This window comes from Sylvia atricapilla, chromosome Z (assembly GCF_009819655.1).
Source record: "Sylvia atricapilla isolate bSylAtr1 chromosome Z, bSylAtr1.pri, whole genome shotgun sequence".
Taxonomy (NCBI): Eukaryota; Metazoa; Chordata; class Aves; order Passeriformes; family Sylviidae; genus Sylvia; species Sylvia atricapilla.
In genome coordinates, this window is record NC_089174.1 from 54,909,540 (window position 1) to 54,933,528 (window position 23,989).

General features: G+C 37.0%; 1 protein-coding gene across 2 annotated transcripts in view; it reads right to left on the reverse strand.

Moving 5' to 3' along the window:
• Positions 1–23,989, reverse strand: part of DENND4C (DENN domain containing 4C) — a 68,743-nt gene that overhangs the window by 11,314 nt on the left and 33,440 nt on the right. Inside the window, exons 11-26 of one of the 2 annotated variants that reach the window (XM_066339507.1) lie at positions 21,891–21,991; positions 18,634–18,852; positions 17,473–17,618; positions 16,338–16,373; positions 15,983–16,113; positions 15,038–15,170; positions 14,387–14,593; positions 13,595–13,723; positions 12,737–12,881; positions 12,257–12,403; positions 9,955–10,080; positions 8,917–9,057; positions 6,466–7,613; positions 4,727–4,907; positions 2,930–3,039; positions 91–266 (exon numbers count right to left, since the gene is read on the reverse strand). In XM_066339507.1, the coding sequence (XP_066195604.1) occupies positions 91–266; positions 2,930–3,039; positions 4,727–4,907; positions 6,466–7,613; positions 8,917–9,057; positions 9,955–10,080; positions 12,257–12,403; positions 12,737–12,881; positions 13,595–13,723; positions 14,387–14,593; positions 15,038–15,170; positions 15,983–16,113; positions 16,338–16,373; positions 17,473–17,618; positions 18,634–18,852; positions 21,891–21,991 (3,276 nt within the window). The remainder of the gene's footprint in view (positions 1–90; positions 267–2,929; positions 3,040–4,726; positions 4,908–6,465; positions 7,614–8,916; positions 9,058–9,954; positions 10,081–12,256; positions 12,404–12,736; positions 12,882–13,594; positions 13,724–14,386; positions 14,594–15,037; positions 15,171–15,982; positions 16,114–16,337; positions 16,374–17,472; positions 17,619–18,633; positions 18,853–21,890; positions 21,992–23,989) is intronic. The other variant, XM_066339508.1, reaches the window with a different exon arrangement.

A 23,989-nucleotide genomic window follows, 5' to 3' on the forward strand; every position in this document is an offset into this window, starting at 1 on the left:
GCATCTAGACAGGGAAGATACCAAAGATCCTCTTGTGAAAAAATATAATCATGCAAAGGCAGAAACAGAGCATCTATAAAAGGCACTGACCTTGCAGAGCCCCGAAGGTCTTTAAATTCAACATTAAGCAAAGGTAGGAAGGTACTTTTACAGAAAGGGCAGGTAGTGTTCAAGTTTGAGTCGTCTGCTGTCCAACCAGCCATGATTTCTTCATCATAAACCAGAGCATCACAAGCTCTACATTGAGAGCAGCTTGACATCAAGACCTAGAACAGCAAAGAATTAGTATTATTTGGATTCAATTGGTTTTTTTATGAGCTTAGGACCCATAGAAGTTTAACAGGTATCAGAAGGCCAGTGCGGAGAAATGAATGAGTTCACCACTTCTTTCTCATCATACTCAGAATTATCCCATCCACATTTAACTCTCACCTATGAAATGAAGATATTAGTGATTTATTTCTGGCATGGAAGAAGCATTACCCTAAAAGGCTACTAGTTTAGCATTTGCAATTGCTTGCTTCTATGAAGACTTCAGTATATACAAATTGTTTTGAATTGTATAAGTGGATGCATGTCTACTTATACAAAAGAGGAAAAGTAATCAAACACAAAAGAAACCTTTATAAAAGGTGTGTTGACCCTGTCTGGATGCCAGATGCTCACCAAAGCCACTCTAGCAATCTCCCTGTTTGAGTGACTAGGGAAAGAAAAATATGATAAAAGGCTTGTGAGTCATGATAGGGACAAGGAGATAATTCAGCAATTACTGTCACAGGCAAAACATGCTCAACTAGGGGAAAATAATTTAATTTGCTGCCAAATAAAAGTTCAAGTAGGGTAACGAGAAATTACACCAAAATGTTAAAACACCTTCCCCTTATCCCTCCCTTCTTTTCAGGCCTTACTTTAATTTGACTTCTCCACCTTCTTCCATGAAATGGCAGATCGGAATGGGGAATGAAGATTATGGTCAATTCATTCCATGTTTTTCTGACACTCTTTCCTCCTCACATTCTTACCCTGCTCCAGCATGGGATCCCACAGAACACAGTCCTACACAAAGTTTTCCAAGGTAAGCCATTCCCATAGGCTTTGATTCTTTACTAGTTGCTCCAGCATGGATTTGCTGCAGCATCACAGGTCCTGCCAGCAAACATGCTCCAGCCCAGGCTCCTCTCCCCATGGGGTCATAGGTTCTGCCAGGAGCACTGGCCCCTGTCTTATAGGGTTAGCTTCCTTTGGGCATCCACCTGCTCCAGCATGGTGTAGTTGGCTGCAGGGGCACAGGGGTCTTGACCACAGGCTGCAGGGGACTCTCTCCTCTGGTACCTGGAGCATCTCTGTCCCTCCTTCTGCACTGACCTAGGTATCTGCAGAGGGATTTTCTGTCACATGTTTTCACTCCTCTCCTGCTGCTGCTGTTGCACAGCATTCTTTTTCCCTTCTCAAATATACTACCCCAGCATTGCTGCCACTGTCACTGGTGGGCTTGGCCTTGGCCAGTGGTGGGTCCATCTTGGAGCTGGCTGGCATTGGCTCTGTCAGACTTGGGGGAAAGTTCTGACAGCTCCTCTTCTACCAAATCCTTAACATGCAAACCCGGTACAAGTGGAAAACCAGAATGTTGTGTCTTTACCTAATAGAAGTTTCACCACTAAACTAGATAGAGAACTGGAGAAAAGATGGCAAAATTAATCCTGCACTAACTGAAGAATGGACTATACACCTTGTTCCTCTTATTTGTTTCTGTCACATGGGTGAAAAACCAAAAAAACCAGCATCAAACACAGCTTCTAATAAATTTTAGAGCTAATATCATTTAGATGTCACTATGACATTTTTTACTATGCTTTATTATATACCGTTTACATAATGCAGTGCAGAAGCTCAACAAGCCTAGATGTCCAAAACACCAAACATAAGGAAAAATTACGTAAGATGTAACAAAATAACACTGCAGCCAAAAGAAAAGCAACCAAGACAAACTCAGTGACCATTGCCTATGTATCTGAAATCTGAAAGCATCTACAGGTAATAACTGAAACAGAGAACCATACTAAAACATTATTTCATTTGGTTTGGCTGGGATAGAGTTAATTTTCTTGTTTGTATTCTTCATAATCCTGTGTTTCAGACTGGTAGTCAGCTCCATATGTTAATTGACAACACTCCAGTATTTTAGTTATTGCAGCACAGAGCCACAATACATTATACATCATCATGGACTTATACATCATCATGGACTTTTTAAATTATTTGCACAACTCAGTCAGGAGGCTGCCAGGACACAGCCAGGACAGCTGACCTCAGCTGACCAAATAACACTGTGTAACATCTAGTTCAGAGATAAAACTATTTTTCCAAGGTAGCTCTTCCTTCAGGTGCCAGCATGCTGAAGAATCTCTGCATTACCACTTTTTTTGTTGTGTCTCCCTCTTTTTTATTTTTCCCCAAAATTCATGTATTGTCTTTATCTCAACCCTCAAGCTTTTTTTTTTTTTTTTTTTTTCCTTTCAATTCTGTCCCCCATTTAAAGGGGATTGAGCAAATACCTGTGTGAAGGCTTTGGTGCTGGCTGCAGTCAACTCATCAAAATTATTTAGTAACAATGTAATTTTCCTAAGGAAAATAAAATCTAAAACCCCACAAAAGATCCTGTTTTAGCTCTAACTCCTTTCACTTCAAGTTTTGACTCTTTCCCTCAACATCTTCTCCTCTATATATATATGATGGATGCATAAAAGTATTTAAGACACTCTTTTGTTAAAGCTACTGTCGCACTCCAAGCTACAAGTATTAAACATCTCTGCAGTAGGAACAAGGTAAAAATTGTTTTGAAAAACCAACCATGCAACTAAATAGTTAATTAAGGCATACAGCACTGTTGACTAATTATAGCTTTCATCTATGAGTTCATTGATCTTACCTCCATTGCATAGTTCTGGAAAATGCTGGATAAACTAGTATTATGTGAAGAGCTGTGCTCTGATTTCTCAGAATCTAGAACTTTCATACTTTTTGGGAATGAAACTTCACCTGTACAAAAAGAGTCATTTGAGTTTTGTATTCAAGCAAAGAATAATTAATCCATTCCCAAAGAAAATAACTGTTTAATCAAGGCGGGAAAATTGTACCAAAAGATCTCCAACAATAGGAAGGTGTATTTGTAACTCACTGACATTACAATTACAATATAGATGAATATAATGTTCATGATTTCAAGGTTATTTTTCTAACACATTATTATATCACAGATATAGTAAAAGAAACTACGAACAAAAAAATAGACTGTAAAAGAAAAGAGTAAAGGAGACTGTAAAAAGAAAAGAGCAGTAAGATTGCTCAATGTACATTGACCAACTCTAAAAAGTTTGTCATGATTTCTTGAATAATACATCCATCCATGCACAGAAAATAAAAGGACAGCGCCAGGTGAGACACATGATACCAAAATGCCATCACTGCACTTAGATTTTCCCTGATTAATACTGTACTAAAACAGTCTTTCTTTGGTAATGCTAGGTTTTATGGTTATGAGCCTTATGGTTATTAAGAAAAGGGTAAAAGGAGTTGGAATACATTCACCAGAAGGAAATGGTTGGAATCACTCCTAGAAGGCAGTACTATCAAAATTTTTTTTACAAGCCCAAATTTTTCTATTAAAAAATCACCCCCAGTATCCCCTCATCATAAAGAAGGCTTTTTTTTCAGCTCAAGATTATGTTTGTGAACAAATTTTACATACCCTGTTGGCTGCCACTCTTTAAAGCTGGCTCTTACATCCCCCCTAACTCACTGGAGCTAGAAGATATCTTGTCAAGATTTTGAGATACAGGGTCTTATCTCCAGGATGCAAGATAGTTCTTCCTCTCTTGATGCAGACAGTTTTACATTTGCATTACTGAAGTACTGTATTGCAAAGAGACCTAAACCACGCCCACAGCTGGTTCAGAAACACATCCTTTTTTCCCAAAACAAGGATCAAATCTAACTGAATTAAATCTGAACTGAAAATTACTAGATTTATTTAATCCAGTTTTACATCTGGCAGGGATGGACAGTTTGCAATAGGCTCACAGTCAACAACTATTTACCTACATAAGTTCAAATCAAATATGTATCCAACACCTCCTATTCCATGGTAAAGATGACTGACTTTCAGTGTGCATTGCTCTAGGCTTTTTGCGCACATGGAACTATGGGGTTGTTCTGTTGGTTTCGTTTCCAAATGAAGCTTCAGCTTTCCCTGGCAGACATCTGTCTTTCTAAACCAAGACAGTTAGTTTGCCTTTTTCCTCCCTCAAATGATCTGTCTCTGTTAACTATGCAACTATTTGCAGTTCTCAAACTGGTCAGCTTTTCTGCATTAATATTTCATTATTAATACTTTCAAGGGTCTTATTACTTTATGTGAAGGTGTTTCTTGCTATAACTAGTTAGCAATCTTCCTATCACATACACAGGAAGTATTTTTATGGTTAAACTTGTACATATTTTATCAGCTTTTTCTACATTCAGTGAAGAGAGAAGCATTAGCTACTTTCTACTGTAAGGGAAGAGTATAGAATGGAAGTAAAAATTTACTTGTAATTCTTTTAAGTGCTTGAAATGATTTCACATTATCATAGCTTCCACTCTTTTGAGTGATTTCACATACAACAGTTTTCCCTGTTTGCTGTATTATAATCAAGTTATCAGAGGAAACAAAACCAAATCATCTCACCTGCACTGTAATGCTGTCTTCCTACATCACCACCACTGCTGCTGCTGCCAAGACTAGTAGTGCTTTCTGCAAGCTCATTTGTAAGTAGGCCTGGGACTCCAATTCTTGGTGACAGACTATCTCCTAAAATGTTATCTTCAAAGCCCACAGGGAAGTTAAAGTCTGGTCGATGGCTTTCTTCCTTTAATGCAAGAAGAAAAAGTACCATTTTTGAGTACTTCCACAACAATTATTTGAGTTCCATCTTTATCCTAAAGAATAACTAAACTAGTAGATTAAGATAAATCTTGATGTAAAAAAAAAATATCAGATGTAAGATAAATCTATTTAGCCTCAAAAAGTGCAGATATTGGACCAAGCAGGAGGATATAGAAAAACTGACAAACTGAGTGACAAAACAATAGGGATATAAATTTCTTACATACATTTACATTTTAAGTAAATATAAGTTTACATAAACTTCATTACACAAAATGAAGTAACTACCAGAAAAAAGGTTCAAATTAAAGTCTTATTTTCAGAATTGAAGACAGGAAGGAAATATGCCAACTGAAATGATGCAGCAATAATTCAGTCACGAAAACACAAGACACAACCAAGTATAATAATTAGGATATTTAAAAAACGTAAGTTAAATAAATAAAATAGGAGAAAATGAAAGGATGCTTGGAGAAAAGTTAAGTAAATCACATCCTTGGAATTATGTGCCATTAAACAAAATTGTATGCAATAAGTCAGTCTAATAGACACAGAAGAAAACACAGATCATAGGAAAAAAATCTCAGGAAAGAAAGAAAAGCAGTAATATTTCATTGCCACTGGCAACATCTGGTTAAAAAATCCAAGAATTTATTTATGGATATTTATTTAGTACTATAGACACCATTAGTAGTATGTTCAATTTGTTAATCAGCTAGATTTGTTTCTCACAGAAATAAAGTTCAAGTTTTCTTTTCCTTCTCTACTTTTTAGGAAAGCTGGGCAAAGAAAGGAGAATTTAAAAAAGGCAACAAGAAGCTATTTTAACAGCCTGAAGAGGAGAGAAAAAAGATCCTTAAAACCAAACACCTGATTGAGGGATTAACCAGATCAAGGAGAAGTCTTTCTAACTGAGAAAATTGTGTTTGAAGGCACAATAACAAGATGTAACAAGAAGAGAGGAAGTTACAATACTCATTCCTCTATATCCTCTTTCATTCTTGTCATTATTGAGTGAAATGCTTTACTCTGAAAAACACTCTTAGTCACAGAAGAACCATAACATTTAGTTCCCAAATCCCTGATTGGTAAATTTACTAGATCTCAGGCTGTACCTTACTACTTTCAGTTTTGATCCTCACCAACCTGACTTCCTAGGTTTGTAATTTATTTTCACAGCACAGTTTTCTAAATTAAGACAGCACAGCATGGCATCATTTAAGATAGCATAAATTTTTACTTATCAGGGTTTCTTGGTTCAATTTCTTTACATATAAATAAAAAGACTGATAAACAAATGGGAGAAATGCTGTGAACAAGAAGCTAAAACTTACTGCATGGAGATCATCTAATTTGCTTTGGTCTGAAAAGTGGTTTGTTTATTTTAATGGCAAGGAAAACATCATAGATAAAATGTTTTTATTAGCTAATACAAGTCAATACTTATAAAAAAAACACCACCTAGAGAAGCAATCTTCTGGACATAGAAGTTAGCCCTCTAACTTTGTGTCCCCAGATTATTCGTACTGAAAAACACTTACCTCATCATCTGAGTAACTATATGCTGACGTTACAACTCCCCACATCTTACTGGCCACATTGGCAGCCTGCTTCATGCCTGATTTCAAAACATCAATTTTTGGTCCAGACAGTATATTGTCTAACTTCAGATTGGATAAAGTTGTTACAACAGTTCCCAACGAGCCATGTGGAGAAGAACGACCCAGTCCTGTCAAAGACAAAGACCGCTCCTTCTGAACTTGTAGATGAGTTTGTTGCTTTGATCGTCCAGTGAATGTTTTGGATCTGGAGACAGAAGGACTTCTTCGATTTTCATAACACTTGGAGGATGGCAGAATGGGATCCAAAGGCAGGCTTGACCTCCTTTCTTGGGAGTGACCAAGTGTACCAGAAGCTTCTGCTTCCTTATCTGGCTTGTGCAGTTCCATGCTGGGAAACTTACTACCCAATGGGTTCTTCAAATTCATATAGCTCTCTATTTCATCTGCCAAATTACGTGCTGCAACTGGTGACATCAACTTTTCCCCAGGCTCTGGATAACCTGGTTGTGTGCTGTCAGTAGCTAGCAAAGACAGAGGGTCCAACCCTACTTCAACATCTTCCCTTTCAATAGGCTTAACAACGCCATAAAAGCTATTTCTTTTAGTAGTTGCATCTTTGGATTCTGATATCTGGCTTTTGGACTCAGCTGACTGTTCAAGATTCAAGTCTTCCACTGTGGTCATGTTTCCATCTCTTCCGTTCTCAAGATGCTCCTGCCCTTCCCCAGGTTCTTCCAGCACTGGTGAAGACCTATGTCCTAGGTCCCAATCATTCCCAGTCACACCACTCCAAGGGCCACTTATGTCAGAGTCCTGCTGGTCAGTGATACTTGCAAAGCTGTGGGATTTAGTCATATGAGAGGGTGAAGTTTTGGCCCCAGATAAAGCTGCTGTTAGGATCTTGGCATCTGCTCCCATCATTATTGCTATTTCTTTAGAATGCAAGTCCAAGCTGCCTTTTTTCAGCAGCATTCCAGCTCTGCTTTCACTGCTGAAACTGCAGCTTCTCTCTGAAAACAGTTTTTGCCTCTTCTGTCTTTTTTCACTTGTTTTCTTAGGAGAAACATTATCAAAGACGGTATCTTCAACTGAATCCTGAGTTATGAACAGTGGGCCAGAGACAGTTTCTAAAAGAGAAAATGCATTAATAATATGGTATCCTCAGCAACCAAAAATGTTTATTTCCTGAAACCATGTGAAATCCCCTTAATCTCCTTACATAGAGAAGACTGGGAGCATTGCAGTCCCAAAATAACCATTAAGAAGTAACATTAGCATTAATATGTTATTTCACTGCAAAGACATCCTGAAGATCAAAAGCCACCTAGTTTTTGGAGTCAAAGTGGTTTATGGATTCCACCTCCTTTCCCTGTGCCAATACCCAAAGAGTAAGTACTATATCCATGAACTAAAGGAAACCACAATTTTAAGCAAAAGTTGCTCAGTTGGTTTTGAGTTGTTTTTTTTTTTTTTTTCCCAATGAGCTACACTCACAGATTTAAACATCAAGCTCCATCATTCATTCTGGTTCTGAAAAAAACTATCATGTGTGTCTGCCCAATACAGATGTATTATTTAATTTATGATACAGCTGTGTATTTGGAAAATGCTAATTAAGTTTAGCATGAGGAAGATATAAACCAATATTTTAAATATCCCTGTTTCCTCAAGGTAACTGGGAATATTTACTACCTAGATAGCTGTGTTAGCTAGGTTAAAACCTCCATAAGGATGGAAATTCTACTATATTAGGACCTCATGAGAAGACCTGTTGCACCACATCCACCTGCTGGAGGATGTTTGAGCCTCATGTCAATGCTGCTTCCTGGCTAGCCATCAGTTCTCACAACAGCCAAAATGCTCCAGGCAACTTCTTACCTGAGACTCCATTCTGTGCTATCAAGCTGCATTGAAACTGGACTATATTGTCTTAGTAAAGGACAGACACAAAGGCTGAAAAATAAATTGATCCCCAGGACTTGGCTTTTACATATCCAGAAATCCTCCTCACTATAAATATAGAGACATGTAAATAAATTTTGTACAGCACAAAGACAACACAAATTGTTCCTGCATGATAGACTGGCAATGTAAGCTGCAGGAATAGAGACTTGTTCAAGATCAGCAAGGTTTAGATAACAAAATCAGGAGTGGAGACACTATTTCTCTTTGTTTCCTAGTATACTACTGAAACACTCACAGTGCAGGGCAGGGAAAATCTTGATTTAAATCTACAGAACAGTGATTTTCAGCCCTAGAATCCAGAGGTTCCTTCTGTCACCTGCACAAGGATAATGGTGGAAAAAGCAAATGTGCGACACATCTGCACCTTGAACAGGTTTGTTTCCGTTTATAACAAAAAACAGATTGCAAAACACTACAGCACAACAATATCAGGACTTTAGCAAGCTGTTTCACCCAGTGGCTCACCATGACTGCTCTTCCTTCCACTGCTATCAAAAATGCCTGATGGAACTTTCACAATACTGTTACCCCAAACAGGTGGATCAGCTGGACTCGGAGTTTCTATGTTCAGCTGTTGCTTTTCATAAGATTTTTCTGTAGAAATCTCTGCAAGAAAGAGAAGGTGAACATCAGTATATATGGATATAGACAGAGATACAGAGATATAGAGATATAAAGAGCTATAAGAATATGATATAGAGATACAAAGTTAAGAGCGATATGGAAATAGATAGAGATACAGATATAGACATACTTAGTAATTATTTGCACTGGTACCTAAAATGTAAACTCCAACTGTCCTCTTACATAATACCAAACTAAAGGATCACTCCCATTAGGTTCAGAGCATTTCCTGGAAGCAACACCCAGAAAGGCTACAGCTGCCAGCACTATGCAGAGAGTGTGTAGCGGTACATAGGATTCTAACATTTGCCAATTTTTTCCCATGGTATTTTTTTCAACTAACCCAAGCAGAATAAGAACAGTAGCTCACAGATTTTCATGCAGGGCTATTTGTTTAATGAGAGGCCTTTAAAGCCCTAACTCACATAAAGAATCTCATAACCCAGATATCAAACAAATTCAGTAATGAAAAATACAGAAAAGCTAAGGGCAAAAACTGAACAGAAGACAGGAGATGACCATAAGGCAGTCTGCAGCTGGGAAGAGTTTGTAAGAAAAAGTAGCGCCCTGTATTAGGTCAACAGGTGCAGCTAAAAATTGTCAAAATTTGAAACAAATAAATGAGAGGAATGGAATGTAAATTACTGCATTACCCAATATTTGTCCAATTTTTCCATCTATATTAAGTTAATATAATAAGAGCTATTTCTACGTATACACATTCCACTGCTATAATTAGGGCACAGAAGTAAAATAACTATGAAATCTGTTGTATTTGGAGCCTCAGAATATTAATAATTCAATACATCTGTGGTAATATAATGCATAAAATACATTTATTACCAAAAGCCCTCTTCAACATAAACATGCATACTTAACCTCCTAGTAAGTCTTCATTATTAGAAGAAATATCGTTCTCTACTTGTGTTTCAGCTGCAGGAAGACTATCCTCACCACCTCTCAAAAGTCCATCCTTGGATCTGTAACCCTGGTCTGACTGACCACCTGTTAGAAAAAATACAAACACATGCTTCAAGTTCATTTTTCCTTCCTAAATTTGTTTTTCAATAAGAAAATAAAAGATCTGAAATTTATTTGTTTCACACGTTGTCTCTCCAGAAAAGCTTATAGTAAGATCTCCAAAATATTTAATTTGTGGAAAGATCTACTCAGTGATGACAACACGAGAGATAATTTGGCTATACCAATCCAAATTTACTTTTCTAATCATATTGAATATGAGTTATTCCCCTAGAAACACTATGGTGACAAACTTTTTAATGCACTGTTTCTCCTCTCATTCCTTTCCTATTGCATTAGCATGAAATATTTAACTGCTGGGTAAGCTAAATTCTCAAGCGCATTAACAAAAGAAATTTAGACAAGCACAGCCATAACTGAGCAAGCTTCTAAGAGTGAATATAGGTCTGGAAAAAACCTGTACTATAAACTGTGCTATACCTTTGTGGTGTATGCCAAAGAATTGTAATAAATTGTAATAGAAAAAAGTTAAACTATAAAGATTTTTTAAAAAGTCTATTTCTCTGCTATAGCAGTTAAACTTGCCAGCTGTAACTCACTAAAAACCAAAATGTTTACAGTAATCAAAATGGTCTGCCACATGAAAAAATACAGAAAGTCTTTTCTCTGTTATTTTTATCTGAAGTGCTGTTGCATGTGCAAAAAGACAAAAATTCTATGTGGACAGCACCATGTTAAACAGGATTGTTTAGGTACTTCAAAGTACCTATTAACACTTATTAATGAAAAAAAAAATCAAAGTTAGTTTTTGAGTGTGAAAAGCATTAGGAAGCTCCATAAAATTTGGGTGACAGATACAGCTCATCAACCATACATATCACTGCTATTTATTTTACAAAAAAACCACAACTATTTAAAAATAATTAAAAAAATGAGCAGCCATCAGTTAATACATTTGGCTACTATAATAAAAAAATTGTAGATATATATAAAATTAAGTTCTGATATTGTTTGGTGCTTATTTTCTCTCCATCAGATTTTCAATAATTTTGGTATCCCTGCCTTGAGCGGAAGTGCCAATACCCCATCAATAAATGGGTGAATTACCTGCAGGAGCAACATTCAAGGGTAGAAATAATGCACACGTGCATCCAAGGCTTCACACCATAAGTCTGCACCCCACACCGTGATAGCCAAGGACAAATGCGGCACCCAAGAGACAGCAAAGAGCAAAAAGCAGAGCAACAAAGAGCAGAGAGAAGGGAATTTCAGTCATCTAGGCAGACATATCAGATGAAGCACAGGAATCAGACTCAAAGTTCTCTTTACAGAAGGGCTCAAGATATTAAAAACATGAGAAGTGTGCAAGAATAATTTTGTACATTGAGTTTTGAGGTACACAGAAAGGAAGTTTAGTTGAAACTGCATAGGTAGGATGTGATCAGTACCAAAGTAGGTAAGATGAACCATGCATTTTGTCTTGCCATCTCAAACTATTAACTTCCTGTGCACTCTTTTTACTTCTGTTTGTCAGGAGGAGTCCACACTATGTTTAATGTGGAGTTTTTCTCCAGCTTATCACCTGCCTTTCCATTCCCATGGTGTCTCCTAAAAACTGTATGATAAGGTTCTGATAGTTTCTGTATTTATTTTGAAGTTTAACAAATACTATTAAGAAACTTGAATATAGCCTTTAAAAGCATAGTTTACCCTAACATATCATACTAAGTCCATGAATGCTAATTAGAGCTTTTTGGAGATATTTTCAAGGAAAAACATTTTCAAGTGTTAACCTTCTAATCACCTCACCAAATATCACTCCTTTCCTTTCAGGGAAAGATTTTACTGACATAGACTACCACTTCTGGGAATAAACGACAAAAATTAAACAGCCTCATATGTCAGAGGCTTCATAGCTTTTCTGAAGGCTAACACAAAAAGCAGGGTACATGAGACCACAGCAAAACATTTGTTTTAGTATAACAGTATTTATGCTAAGTACATTCTAAACTAAAGCATGATGTGCAGTAAAGAGAAATGTTCAACAGTAGCATACTTCTTCTTCTACACAAATTAACTCCACACTACTCTACCACCTCACGAAGGGAAAAACAGTAGTTGTGAAGGGGAAATCAACAGAACACTAGAAAATTTAGCCTTTTGGGGAACTGTTAGTAGTAAAGCCAGCAGAATCTAGTACCTGTGCTAGAGTGATTATCAACGGAATCAAGCCTGACTAAGTCACTGACGAAGAGGGTGTGCTCCCCACTGTTGGCATCATTAGAACTATCCACGCTACCATGGCTCACCATGTCTTCATCACTTCCACCCGTGGGATTCCGCAGAGCTAAAGACATGAACAAGAGCTGGTTAGTAAGAGAGGACTTAATCGTTCAGGTTTTTAAACAAATCCAACCTCTTCAGACAACAGTAAATACTTCAGCTTGCACATATAAAGTAAGAGTATGAAATTCTGACAACAGAAATCAAGATAATTAATTCTTCAGTATGAAAAAGACATTCTAATCCTGTTGCAAGAATCAAGTTGGCAAATATAAATTTTTATACATTTAAGGATAGATTTTTCACTTTCAAAAGCCACAATTTCAGCTGCAATACCTCAAAAAGCATGTCATGCTCTTGTTCACCAGAAATAAATCTATTTCAAGTAACTTATTACCTGATATCAAAGGCACTTGTGGGCTCTGCGTTGATTTCTTTAAGCACTGCCTAAACTGCGCTGTGCCATGAACTACATTTCGTACCTTTGTCCACAGGAATATGCCACTGCGGTTGCCGCAAGGCCAAGAAGACTCTAAAACCGCCTGCAGAAAAAGACATTTGTGCAGTAATAAAAACAGTAAAGAAGTCACTTGAAAAGGACAGTATGGCAAGAAGCAATTTTTCCCCTCGTAATAAAAAATAGCATTCACTGTCAACCATGTGAAGCAGGACAAATAATTGAGTTTTTAGAAGCTCTTCCCTTCTATTCCACAGCTCAATACACAACAGCTGAGTAAAACCAGACAATGGATCAACATTTCCTTAACAAGGTGGGATTTGTTCTTATCTATGTATTTTGATAGCAACAGAAGACCATAGTAACATCTCCTTTCTTCTTCCTTTATATAGTTTACCACAAAATTTCATCAGGATATTACAGGAACTTGAAAGCAAGGAACGAGGGGGAGTCTACTTCAACTAGCCTAATTCCAGCCTTCATCCATCTTGGATCTTGCTATCTTACAAAATACACCTTAGAATAGATTTATTTGACATGGAAGCACAAGATGGTTCCAGAATTTGCAAATGGAAACTGTGTAAATCAAGAGAACTTTTGGTTAGCCAAACAGCATGGGAATGCAAATTTAACAGTGTAAAATCATTTAGTGTAGATTCAGTCATTCTGTGAGCAAGTCCAAAAGGATTGTTTGACCAACAGAATTAGCAAATCCAAGCAAAGAGCTGCAAGGAACAACCTTAAAAACATCTTACCAGACATTGGCAGTGATAACTGCAAAAGACACTGGACCCTTACCTTATTGTAATAACCATAGGTGATGGCATTTGGCTGTATTCCAGCATTTTTCATTTCAAAAAGGACTCTCACAGCCTGAACAGGCTGACCCCACAATCCACAGAGCTGCATTACTACTCTGTAACAGACCTGACAAGATACAGAAATGTGTAAATGGATTAAGGACAAGAGTTTCGAAGCACCTTAAGCTCTTTTCTAATTTCCAACTTTTACACATGTAAAAGGAAAAACTGTGATAACAACTAGTTAGTCCATAATATGCTACAGAAGAGGGAGCAAAAATAAAACAGCAAGTCACAGGACCTGAAATAACATCAGTAGTCACTGTTGAGCGTGCTGATTTTTTTTCCACTCAGCTCTTCTATTTAAGAAATAAAGGAGGTAAGGTGCCCAGGTGAAAAGCAGGATAACTTGCTGCTGTCTGCCTATGGATACTACTGAAACAACAGTATGCTGCACACAAACCCATCATCCCTTCAGTGCAGTAAGGCTGCAAAGCATTAATTAAAGTGCAATAAAACCAGGGATATTCAAGAACTTCCTTCTGGAAGTCATCTGTGAGAAGACTAGCAACACTGAGTTGGAGATTAATTACCTGACCCAGCAGACACTATGCTGGGGATAAAATAAGGAATTTATTTCCAGTTGCTGTAGGTAAGCTGACATGTGATGATTTTAAGCTGGCTTTAACACAGGTCTAACTGCAAGTATGCTTATGGTGGAGCATAAACAGAAGATAAGGTGCAAATACAGTCTATTTCACAGTCATAACTTTCTTCAATTTGCACTTGCCTCATCTAGTGGTTCCACATCAGTTTTCCTCATTTTAATCAGAACATCATAGGCCTGTTGCAGTGCCTTGACCTTGGGATGTGCAACTCTGACATAGGCTGGCAGACAAATAAACCACAGGCTGTAACTATGACTGAAGAGACACTTAGCCCACTGGGAGGGGCTTACATAATACTTCTTGGCTAATTTATGGGCTGTTTTTATCTCCTGTAAGGGTTAAACAAAACATAAAAGCAGACAAAAGATATAGTATCTTCAATCTAGAAATCTAATTCATATACTGGATTCTTAAGAGCAAGCATTTAATAATAATAACACATATTCAGCTGAAGATCCCTTCTTATCATTCTCTTAATAAGACTCTCTGCAGGCAAAAATTAGCATCAGGGTCAATCCTTTTTTCCCACAGTAAGCATTAATTTTAATTTAATTTTATATTACAGTCTAAAGCTTTAAAATGCATTTGACAATAAACTGTAATCTCAGATAATAATTTTTTAATCTCTTCTGCTTCTTTTATTTGAAAGTGTTCATTCTGCATAGTTACAGAGACCAAACCTCTAACAGCATTAACCTATAGTATAAACAGGCAGTGGCGGTTTTACCAAGAAAATTTGTATCTTTCAGTAATCACAGTGAGATTCATCTGACCTGTTTTGTCCTCTTTGCCATGAGTGCTGGACTATTTGAAATGCTGCTTCCAGCTGGGTGTCTGCTGAAGGAGAGCTTGAGCTCCTGTGGCCTGTCAAAGAGCTTGACATCTAGTCGTGGGAAGTTTTTATAGCTATATAGATGATTTAAAAAAAAAAACAGAAAATAAAAGTTTTCACATACTTGCTCATGACAGGAAAGACATACAAAGACAACAGGTATGGAAGAAAATGACAAACAGCAGAATAAATAACCAGGAGAAAAAAAAAAACAAAAAGAGGTAACAACAAGATTCTTTTAGCTTTATTCACGAAGATAGTACAAGAAGATGCCTTGGACATTAAACCTCCAAAGACAATGGAAAGAAGAACCAGACTGCTAACCATGAAGGTCAGGGGATCACAGACCACGGACAGCAGCAAAAAACAGAACCCTCATGATCTCCAAGAGAGACAGAAGAAACAAATCATACCCAGAGTGTCTGAAACTCCACACTTCCTGCACAGAGCTGAAAAAGACTGAATGCAAGAACTCTGGAAAGTGGAGTGCATGTTTTGTTCTTTTGGTTCATTGCCTGCTGATCAGGAGCACTGGGTAGACTCACAACTCACCTTTCATCATTCCCAACATGGAACAAAGAGCACTGCACTTGCTACAAAATACATACAAATGGCTCAAACAGGAAGGACACTGAATACATGCAGAAAAGTATTACTGTACAGTTGGCAAGAAGTTCTTGAAAAATTAATTCCATAATTCACATGCCCTCACATATTCACACCCAAACCACTGACTTCTTGAGGTTCAGAATCTGGGGAATTCATATCTTTCAAAGAGTTCTTCTGAACACTGTATTACAGCAAGTCTTGCAACATCACGGGACATCTACCCTGCTAAACATCAGAAACACTCTAAGTTCACTCTGTGTGACTGTCTAACTTGTACCTGTATTTTGGCACTCGGTCCTGTCCATCATCAGCAGGTGGTTCTGGTGGCATTATGAACACGGTGTGTTCACTTTTCTGTGACTCATCAAGCTCAATCAAGCGTGCATCTTCAACAGAATCTACATCAACCTGAAAACAGAGTTTGTACATTAAGTACAGCTTGGCTTTGTAACAAAATCTCCTTTTCAATGTCAATTATGTTAGAATGTAAAAATTATTTTATATATGCCGTATTTGATTGGATATATATAAATTATACTTGTTCTAATTACTCAAATATCAAGTCCTCAGCCTTGTCTTTCCATTTTTATTTCATGATCAGATATTCCTAAACATTTTCAAGGGCAAAGTACCTTCTCTCCTTTTTCTGTTCCTTTATCTGGAAAGAGCTGGGAAAAGAAAAAAAAATTAAAGAGTTTCTTCTCAACTCAAAATCAAAATCCTAAATAATTCTATTAAAGCTGTGTCACTTGCTGATTGAAATATTAAAGAAGAAAAAGCAATTTTCCCTATTACTGTAGAAGCAATTAAGCTCTTTTTCAAATACTTTAGTGAAGAATTCAGTAATCAGCATGCTTTCAATCTGTTCACATTATCTACTAAATACAAAATCCTGTATCTATCGAAGGAAAAGTGCTTTCATTTTGTTGAAACTCCCGTTTTTAAGCTATTTCCAATATGACAACCTGCAATAACAACGAATTATTAACAAATTATTCTCTAGATACATACTCCACATTTAGAAAAGGAAAGGTGAATTAACTTCTGTCCATTCACAAATGTTAATCTGATTAGAATCAATCCTGCATCAAAGATTCAGTCTATAAGAACTTGCTATTAAAATGAAGGTTCTGATCAGAAAGAACCATATACATATGACTTAAAAAAAAAAAAATTCTCTAGCTTCTAAGTTTAATATTGTGAACTTAAAATTTTAAAGACGAAGCTATAAACTCCACAATCCATCTAGACCAGAACCATACTGATGTGACTTCATTAAAAAAAAAAGAAACAAAGAGCAATCTTTCTTCTATAACATGTATGTAATGAAAGAGAAACTTATCCACATAAACCAGTTCTGACCACATCTAAAGCACTAGGCATGTTTAAAGTTGAGATTGTGGAAAAAACTACAATGATGTTCTTGGCCATGGCAGATGACCACCGGTAGCAACCTCATATCAGAAGGAGGAAATTAGCATTTAATGGGAAGACATGGATGGTATTTTGCTAAAGTATCAGCTACAGGTAATTCTCACATTATCTTACAGATTGAAATAGTACAGGCCTTTAAGTAAAATTTCCTCCAAAAACACAGAAATTATGACCATGCAAGAAGATGAAGAAAGGAAAATTACTCAGCAATAACCACCAAGAATTCTAATCCTTTTGATTACTTCCTGGAGAAGTTATGTACCTTCTCAATTAAGGGACAGGACAACAACACAAGGTGAACAGAAAAATATTATTTAGTAACATATTTTTCACCTTTTCTATGCAGTCATCAAAAAATGCCAAGCCAGTATCCTTGTCACTCACAAAACTGCACTCTTCAATGAAGCGGCTGAATATCTGTGTTTTGGTGAGATGCGTGTAGAACTTTGTATAAGCACGGTCTCTGCTTTTTAAAAATCCTGGTTATAAAAGGGAACATACAACTAAATACCAGTTAAAAGTTCCATAAGAAATTAACACATGAAGTGTATTAATAACATAAATCACATAAATCACTTAATCAGTAAAAAATTACTTAATACGCTATTACACAAAGTATTTGCTTTATCAATAACAACTACTTATATCTACTTGCATTTGGAAGATTAAAATTACAGATTTTAATAGCTATTTTTTTAACATCTTTAGCAATCGATCACACCCATGTAATCCCTTTTTACTCTGTGATTCATTAAGCAAGAAAAAGAAGATGACCTTGTAAAAAATCATCCAACAGCTAAAACAATACTAAAATAAAAATTACATTATTCTAAAAGCTGATGGGCCTGATAAAGTTGAAAACTCTCCAAATAATCACCTAAAAATCTCTTCTCAAATCTCTTATCCCGTAATTTAAAAAAAAAAAAATTAACAACCCCAGAAGAAGAAACAAAACTCAAAACACCACCACAGACAAAACCCCTGTGACATTTATATAGTGTCCAACTCATGAACAGATCTTAACAGTTAACAGTGATGAGGGAAGTGACATTTGCTGACTTATCATTTATTGCTTCACCATATTTCTGATTTCTGCCCCATTTTCTACTATTTTTCCACTTCTACCAAGACCATTACTTCACTCCTCATTACTGGGCTATTTAGCATTTTTGTGTCATACAATTTGAGAAATATTTTTTCATTCTCAAGAGCTGCCCTTGCAGAATATGATATGATGAGAGGGCATCAGCCAACTAAAAAAAAGCTTTTTCTAACACTGGAGCTAGAGCAAACCTGCAGTTCTGTGTGTATGTATCTGTGTTCCAATCAACTTTGAGTAGGTCTTAACTTCAGACATTTTAAACATGCAATTTTAAACACTGCCAAGAACTGTACAACCAAAGGGAACTTTGACCTTTTAAAGTTATGCAGCTCTTCAGCTCTAAAGTTGTAACACTGCCAATGTTATCAACAGCTTGTTTGCTCCACCCTCACCTTGATGATCAAACAAGGAATCTGCAGCAGTTGCTTTATTTGAAGGTGCCTGTGTGATTGGCTTGAGGAATGTTCTGTAACCCTTCAAAATAGATGCCATGAAACGGAGAAATGCTTCCTGGATCTCCATCTCAAGTTCTATCATCTTCTTCTGCCAGGAGAAATCCGCCTCTATAGGAGTCATTTCCACTGCAGAGCCTTCTTGAGTTTTCCTGTGAACTAGCAGTGAGCAACACATACAATCCTTCAACAAAAATTCAGGGCATTCAAACATTTATTCTATTTGATTATGTTCATAAGTGGTAAGCACTAAAAATATTGTGATTGTTTTCCAATTGAATTGGTTGACATGAAAGGCAACTTACCCTAAAAGCGCATTTTTCTAACTCATGTAGCAGTCTGACATAAAACAAGTATGTCAGCTCAGTTAATGTTACTTCATGCTCAACTGAATATAGTCTTTATACAATAAATCAACACAAAGCACCACGTGTGGTAGTTTTTTTCCACTCCTTGTCCCAATCCAACTCCTTTTGGGCTGCTATACAATCTTCAGTCTCCTCAAGCATTCTCTTTAGGCCATGGCCTGGATTAACAGCTCTGGAGCAGTTAAGTTTATCAAAACCCCTGGCTGTTCTCACAAACTGCTTCTGCCTAAAGAACAGTTCTTGCCTAATGGATTGCCTTGGAACACTATTTACCTGAATCATAGCTCGGACAGAACATCATCATCATTATTATCATCATCATCGTAACTAGACATTTGAGGAAAATTCCAGTAGTTTTCAGTCTACAGGATGAAGACTGACAGATGACTGAAGACAGCAAGTTCATGACACTATGAAGATCAGTCCTAAGCCAGGCCCTCTGAGCTCTCCTGGGCATCTTTGACTGCACTTAATTTTAAGAGAGAGCTTTCGGAGCCCACCATCTCTCCAGTTTGCCATACTCTGAAGACCATTGCTGAAACCTCCTGACATGGGCCGGGATACCCCACAGTATCACCCAGTCCTCAAAGCTCAGCCTGTCACTCCTTGAGTGTTATCAGGGGATGGGAGTATCTCACTGAACTCAAGGTGAATTTTTAACAGATATACACACACCTTTGCACTCAATTCTTTGGGTCTGTGTGCATGTTTGTGAATGGACTTAAACACCCAATGGCAGGTATAGTATGAATACTTCCATCTCAGATCTGTAATGAAGTTATTGTGGTGCTTACAGTAGCTCTTATTAGATCGCTTTGTAAATGTTGTATCAGTCAATGTGTAAGTGCTGCTAAATCCTTTAGACAAACCTGGGGCTTAGTCTGGGCTTTAGACTTGGCCCCTTAGCCTAAGGCTAAGTTTGGATTCAGTCACACCATCAGAAATTTAGAAAGCAAGTGGGTCCTCTCTGAAACTCTTGACTCTACAGAAGGGTCTCCCCTAGCTCTTTATACCCTTACCCCTTTGCATTCCCAGACTTTGTTACAATCATTCCATCTTGATTCTAATGTGATTTTCCTTTCATACCTCATCCATGTAGCTGGTGATAGAATGAATCTTGCTACTGTACTTGGTTGTGCTTTTGCAAATTTATATGAAACCTACTTTTGCTAATACCTTTGCTGCTGATTCTTTAAATTACCTAAACCACTCATTTGTTATGCCATTTTTCCCTTGTTCTGAAAAACACATATTTAAAACTACTTTTTTAACATCAATCCTAACATTTTAGTGCAGCGAATGGTAGAAACAAGTAAGTGATATTTAGAGTATTACTCTTGCATTCTTAAAAAACCAGCAGCAGGTGTTGCTGAAAATGACAGCTCCACACTTACAACAAAAATACCAGTTATAATAAAATAAAATAAAATAAAATAAAAATAAATACCTTTACATAAATATAAATAAATATTGAAACATAGCTATTATAATATTGCCAAAACAGAAAAATCATGTAAGAGAGACCACTGGTTGTATTCAGGATAGAATTAGGAAGTAGTTCCTAATGAATGATACACACTGCTGATAAAAGTAAAGTTGAGATTTTCTAACAGATGAAGGCTATTTGCAAGAAAAAAATCATAGAATACTAAGGCAGGAACACCTACTTCTTAATTAATACCATTGTTTGCTTTTGTCATTTACGAATTTAAAGTATCTTAGGTACACAAATCATAGTTTCTTTCCCCATAATAATATAACCTTACATACTCTGAACCCTTTTACCTAAAAGGATCTATCTATATTTAGCAAGAAATAATACCTGAAAACTGTTAGTTCAATTAGAACTTTGCTCTTATCTGTCGAAGACACTTGGCTGAAGATGGTCAGTCTTTATTTTTCTTTTGACAAAACAATTTATGAAAAATTAGCTACTCCATTATTGTGGTAGAAAAGTCATTATCTAAGATATTCACTAGCACTGGACCCTGGGAACTACCAAGCTGTCAGCCTCCCCTCTGTGCCTGGGGAGATCCTGGAACAGATCCTCCTAGAAGCTGTGATAAGGCACAGGGAGGACAGGGAGGTGATCCAAGACACCAGCACAGCTTCACCAAGGGCAAGTCCTGCCTGACTAATGCAGTGGCCTTCCATGATCGAGTGACTACATCAGTGGACAAGGGAAGTGCTACAGATCTCCAGAACTGTGTAAAGCCCTTGACACTGACCCCCCACAACATCTTTTCTCTAAACTGGAGACAGATGGATTTAAAAGATGGACTGATAGATGGATAAGAAATTGGTTGGACAGCCCCATCAAGAGGGTACTGGTGAATGGCTTACAGCCCTTATGGATATCAGTGATAAATGGTGTCCCTCAGGGGCCCATACTGGGGCCTGTGTTATTTAATATATTCATCAATAACATAAAAGGATGGAGTGCACCCTCAGCAGGTTTGAAGATGACATCGAGCTGAGTGATGCTGTTGACATGCCTAAGGAATGGGATACCACCCAGAGGGACTTGGAAAACTCAGGAACTGGGCCCATGGAATCTCATGAGATTTAACCAGACTAAGTCTGCAAGGTGCTGCACCCTGAGCTGGGGAAACCCCCAGTATCAACACAGGCCAGGGAATGAATGGATCTCTGTCAAGGACTTGAGGGGGATGAGAGGCTGCATATGACCACGAGCAAAGGCTAAAAAAGAGATTAAATTCTAAGAAGTCACATTTAAAAAGTCTAAAACAAATGCATCATAATTCATGTGATAGGAGCAAATCATTACATTTACTTATTAACTAAAATGTTTTATTTTATCAATGTCACCTGCTGCCAGCTGTGGGTGCAGTTTCTTTAAGGTGCTGAGAAGGCTTTTACATGGCTTTTTAGGAAACTGCTTCCAGCTGGTGCTCTTCTTATCATCTGATCTAAAACACAGGAGAGACAAAAAAGGACATATAAAATACAGACAGTATAAAAAAGAATAATGTCAACAGCCTTAAGTAATTTCATTTATGGAAGATAGCACCTTCAAATTATTTTGAAATCTTGTAACTGTACCTATTTGTTAAAAATAAAAATCCGGGACTGACATAACTCAGATTTTCGTTTCTTCAGATACAGAAATGCATAAAGTGATTAATGAGTAGAGTTTCTTCCAGTCTGCAAGGAGGATCTGCCTTCAGACTTGATTTAAACTTTATAGACAACTTCCCTTTCAGATTTTTTTATCAGCCTTGCCACTATGATTTAAGCACACTCTTTTATATGTGATTATTATACAAGGTCTATTCTAACATGAACCTGCCATAGCACTGCTGATACAAATAAAGGCAGTTCTGAGTACAACATTTTACAGAAAGAGGCTAGATCAGTTTTGACCATCAGAACCTGATGGTCATATGGTATTCTGCTATACGTCTACAGCAACCCAGTCCCATCTTCACAATATAACAGGTACTAGAAAGACTGGGAATTCGGTTCACAGTTGGAAGATTAGGTGGTTGATTAAGCAGTGGGGTAAACTGCCTAAAGGGATGCTCATCTTCTTTAAGGAGAACAACGGATACAATGCTAGACCTTTCTGTTAAGTGGTTGGATATAAATAAAGAGTAGGGAATAAATCCTGAGAACTCCTATGCCTCTTTCTGGAAGGCAGAAGACTTAAAGAAGGAGAGAATTGCTCTTACAGAGACTATAAGAAGCCTCTTTGCCATGAAACCTAACGAGTTATTACCACCCAAGCTGATACTGGTACTAGTTGTTCTTGCGCTTTGCATCTGTGAAATATTTGCTCCATTATTATTTGCTTTATTGGCATGAACGCAGAAATATCTTAGGAAAGAAGCCAAAGTTTCTGGAGTTAAAGAAAAATTCCATGCTTATGGATGCCCTTGCCCATTCTTCCCCCACAACAATGGCATGCCTATAAACAATATAAGTGGTACTATTCCAAAAGAGACAAGAAAGAAATCCTGCTTAGAATATAAAATGAAGTCTCAAATCTTTGCCCTAAAAAGGCTAGTTAACAATGAAGGCTTATTAAGTATCACAAAGAGAGTTAAGAAAAAAATTAAAAAGCAGTATGGAAAATGCTAAATGAATAAAAGGCCTTTATTATTTTTTGGTATAGCTTAAGAAAGATAGCAGCATAGTTGCTCTATACAGACACTAGACAGACTGATGTACCAAAAAATATCTAATTTTTCTGAAGTTGTTTTTCTATTAAGTAGTCTTTCCAAGCCAGCAACAGTGCTGTTAAATATTTTTACACCTAAACAAACAAACAAACAAATCCAGCACTACCACACTGCCATAGAATTGAAAAGGGGCAGAAACCAATGTGGATGCAATCAAATGAAAAAAATCTTTATTTACTAATTACACATAATTCTGTATTTTTTTTAACACAAAGTGCTTTATGGAGATTTGGGCTTACCTACACACTTCCAAAATCGAAAGATATACTCCTTGCCAGGTTAAAAACTCTTTATAACACAGGTAACAAAGTCAAATGCTACAGATGCTAAACTTCTCTGGAAGTCAAACATGTTGTATAGATAGGATAAATGCAAAACAGGCAGCAAACCCAGAAGTGATCAATTCGCTATTGAAGGAGAAAGGGGGTTATAAGACAGTAAAAGAAAGGGTGGGCAAGCCTTTCCAGCTTACTGCCCCACAAGAAGTCAGCCACTAGGAGATTTTTAGTTCAGCAACTAATCCAAGTAATATTGATCTTTCTAACAGTCATAAAAGCAGCTTGACATCTTTATCTACCTGTAAAATCTCTTCAGTTTATCTCTATTTTTCTGCAACACAATCTTCAACTTCCTCTACTTACTAACAAAAATTCAGAGGTGTTTTTCCCTGCAAGTATCTTCAAATGAATAAGTTATCTGTCATGACTTTCTTCAATACATTCTTGT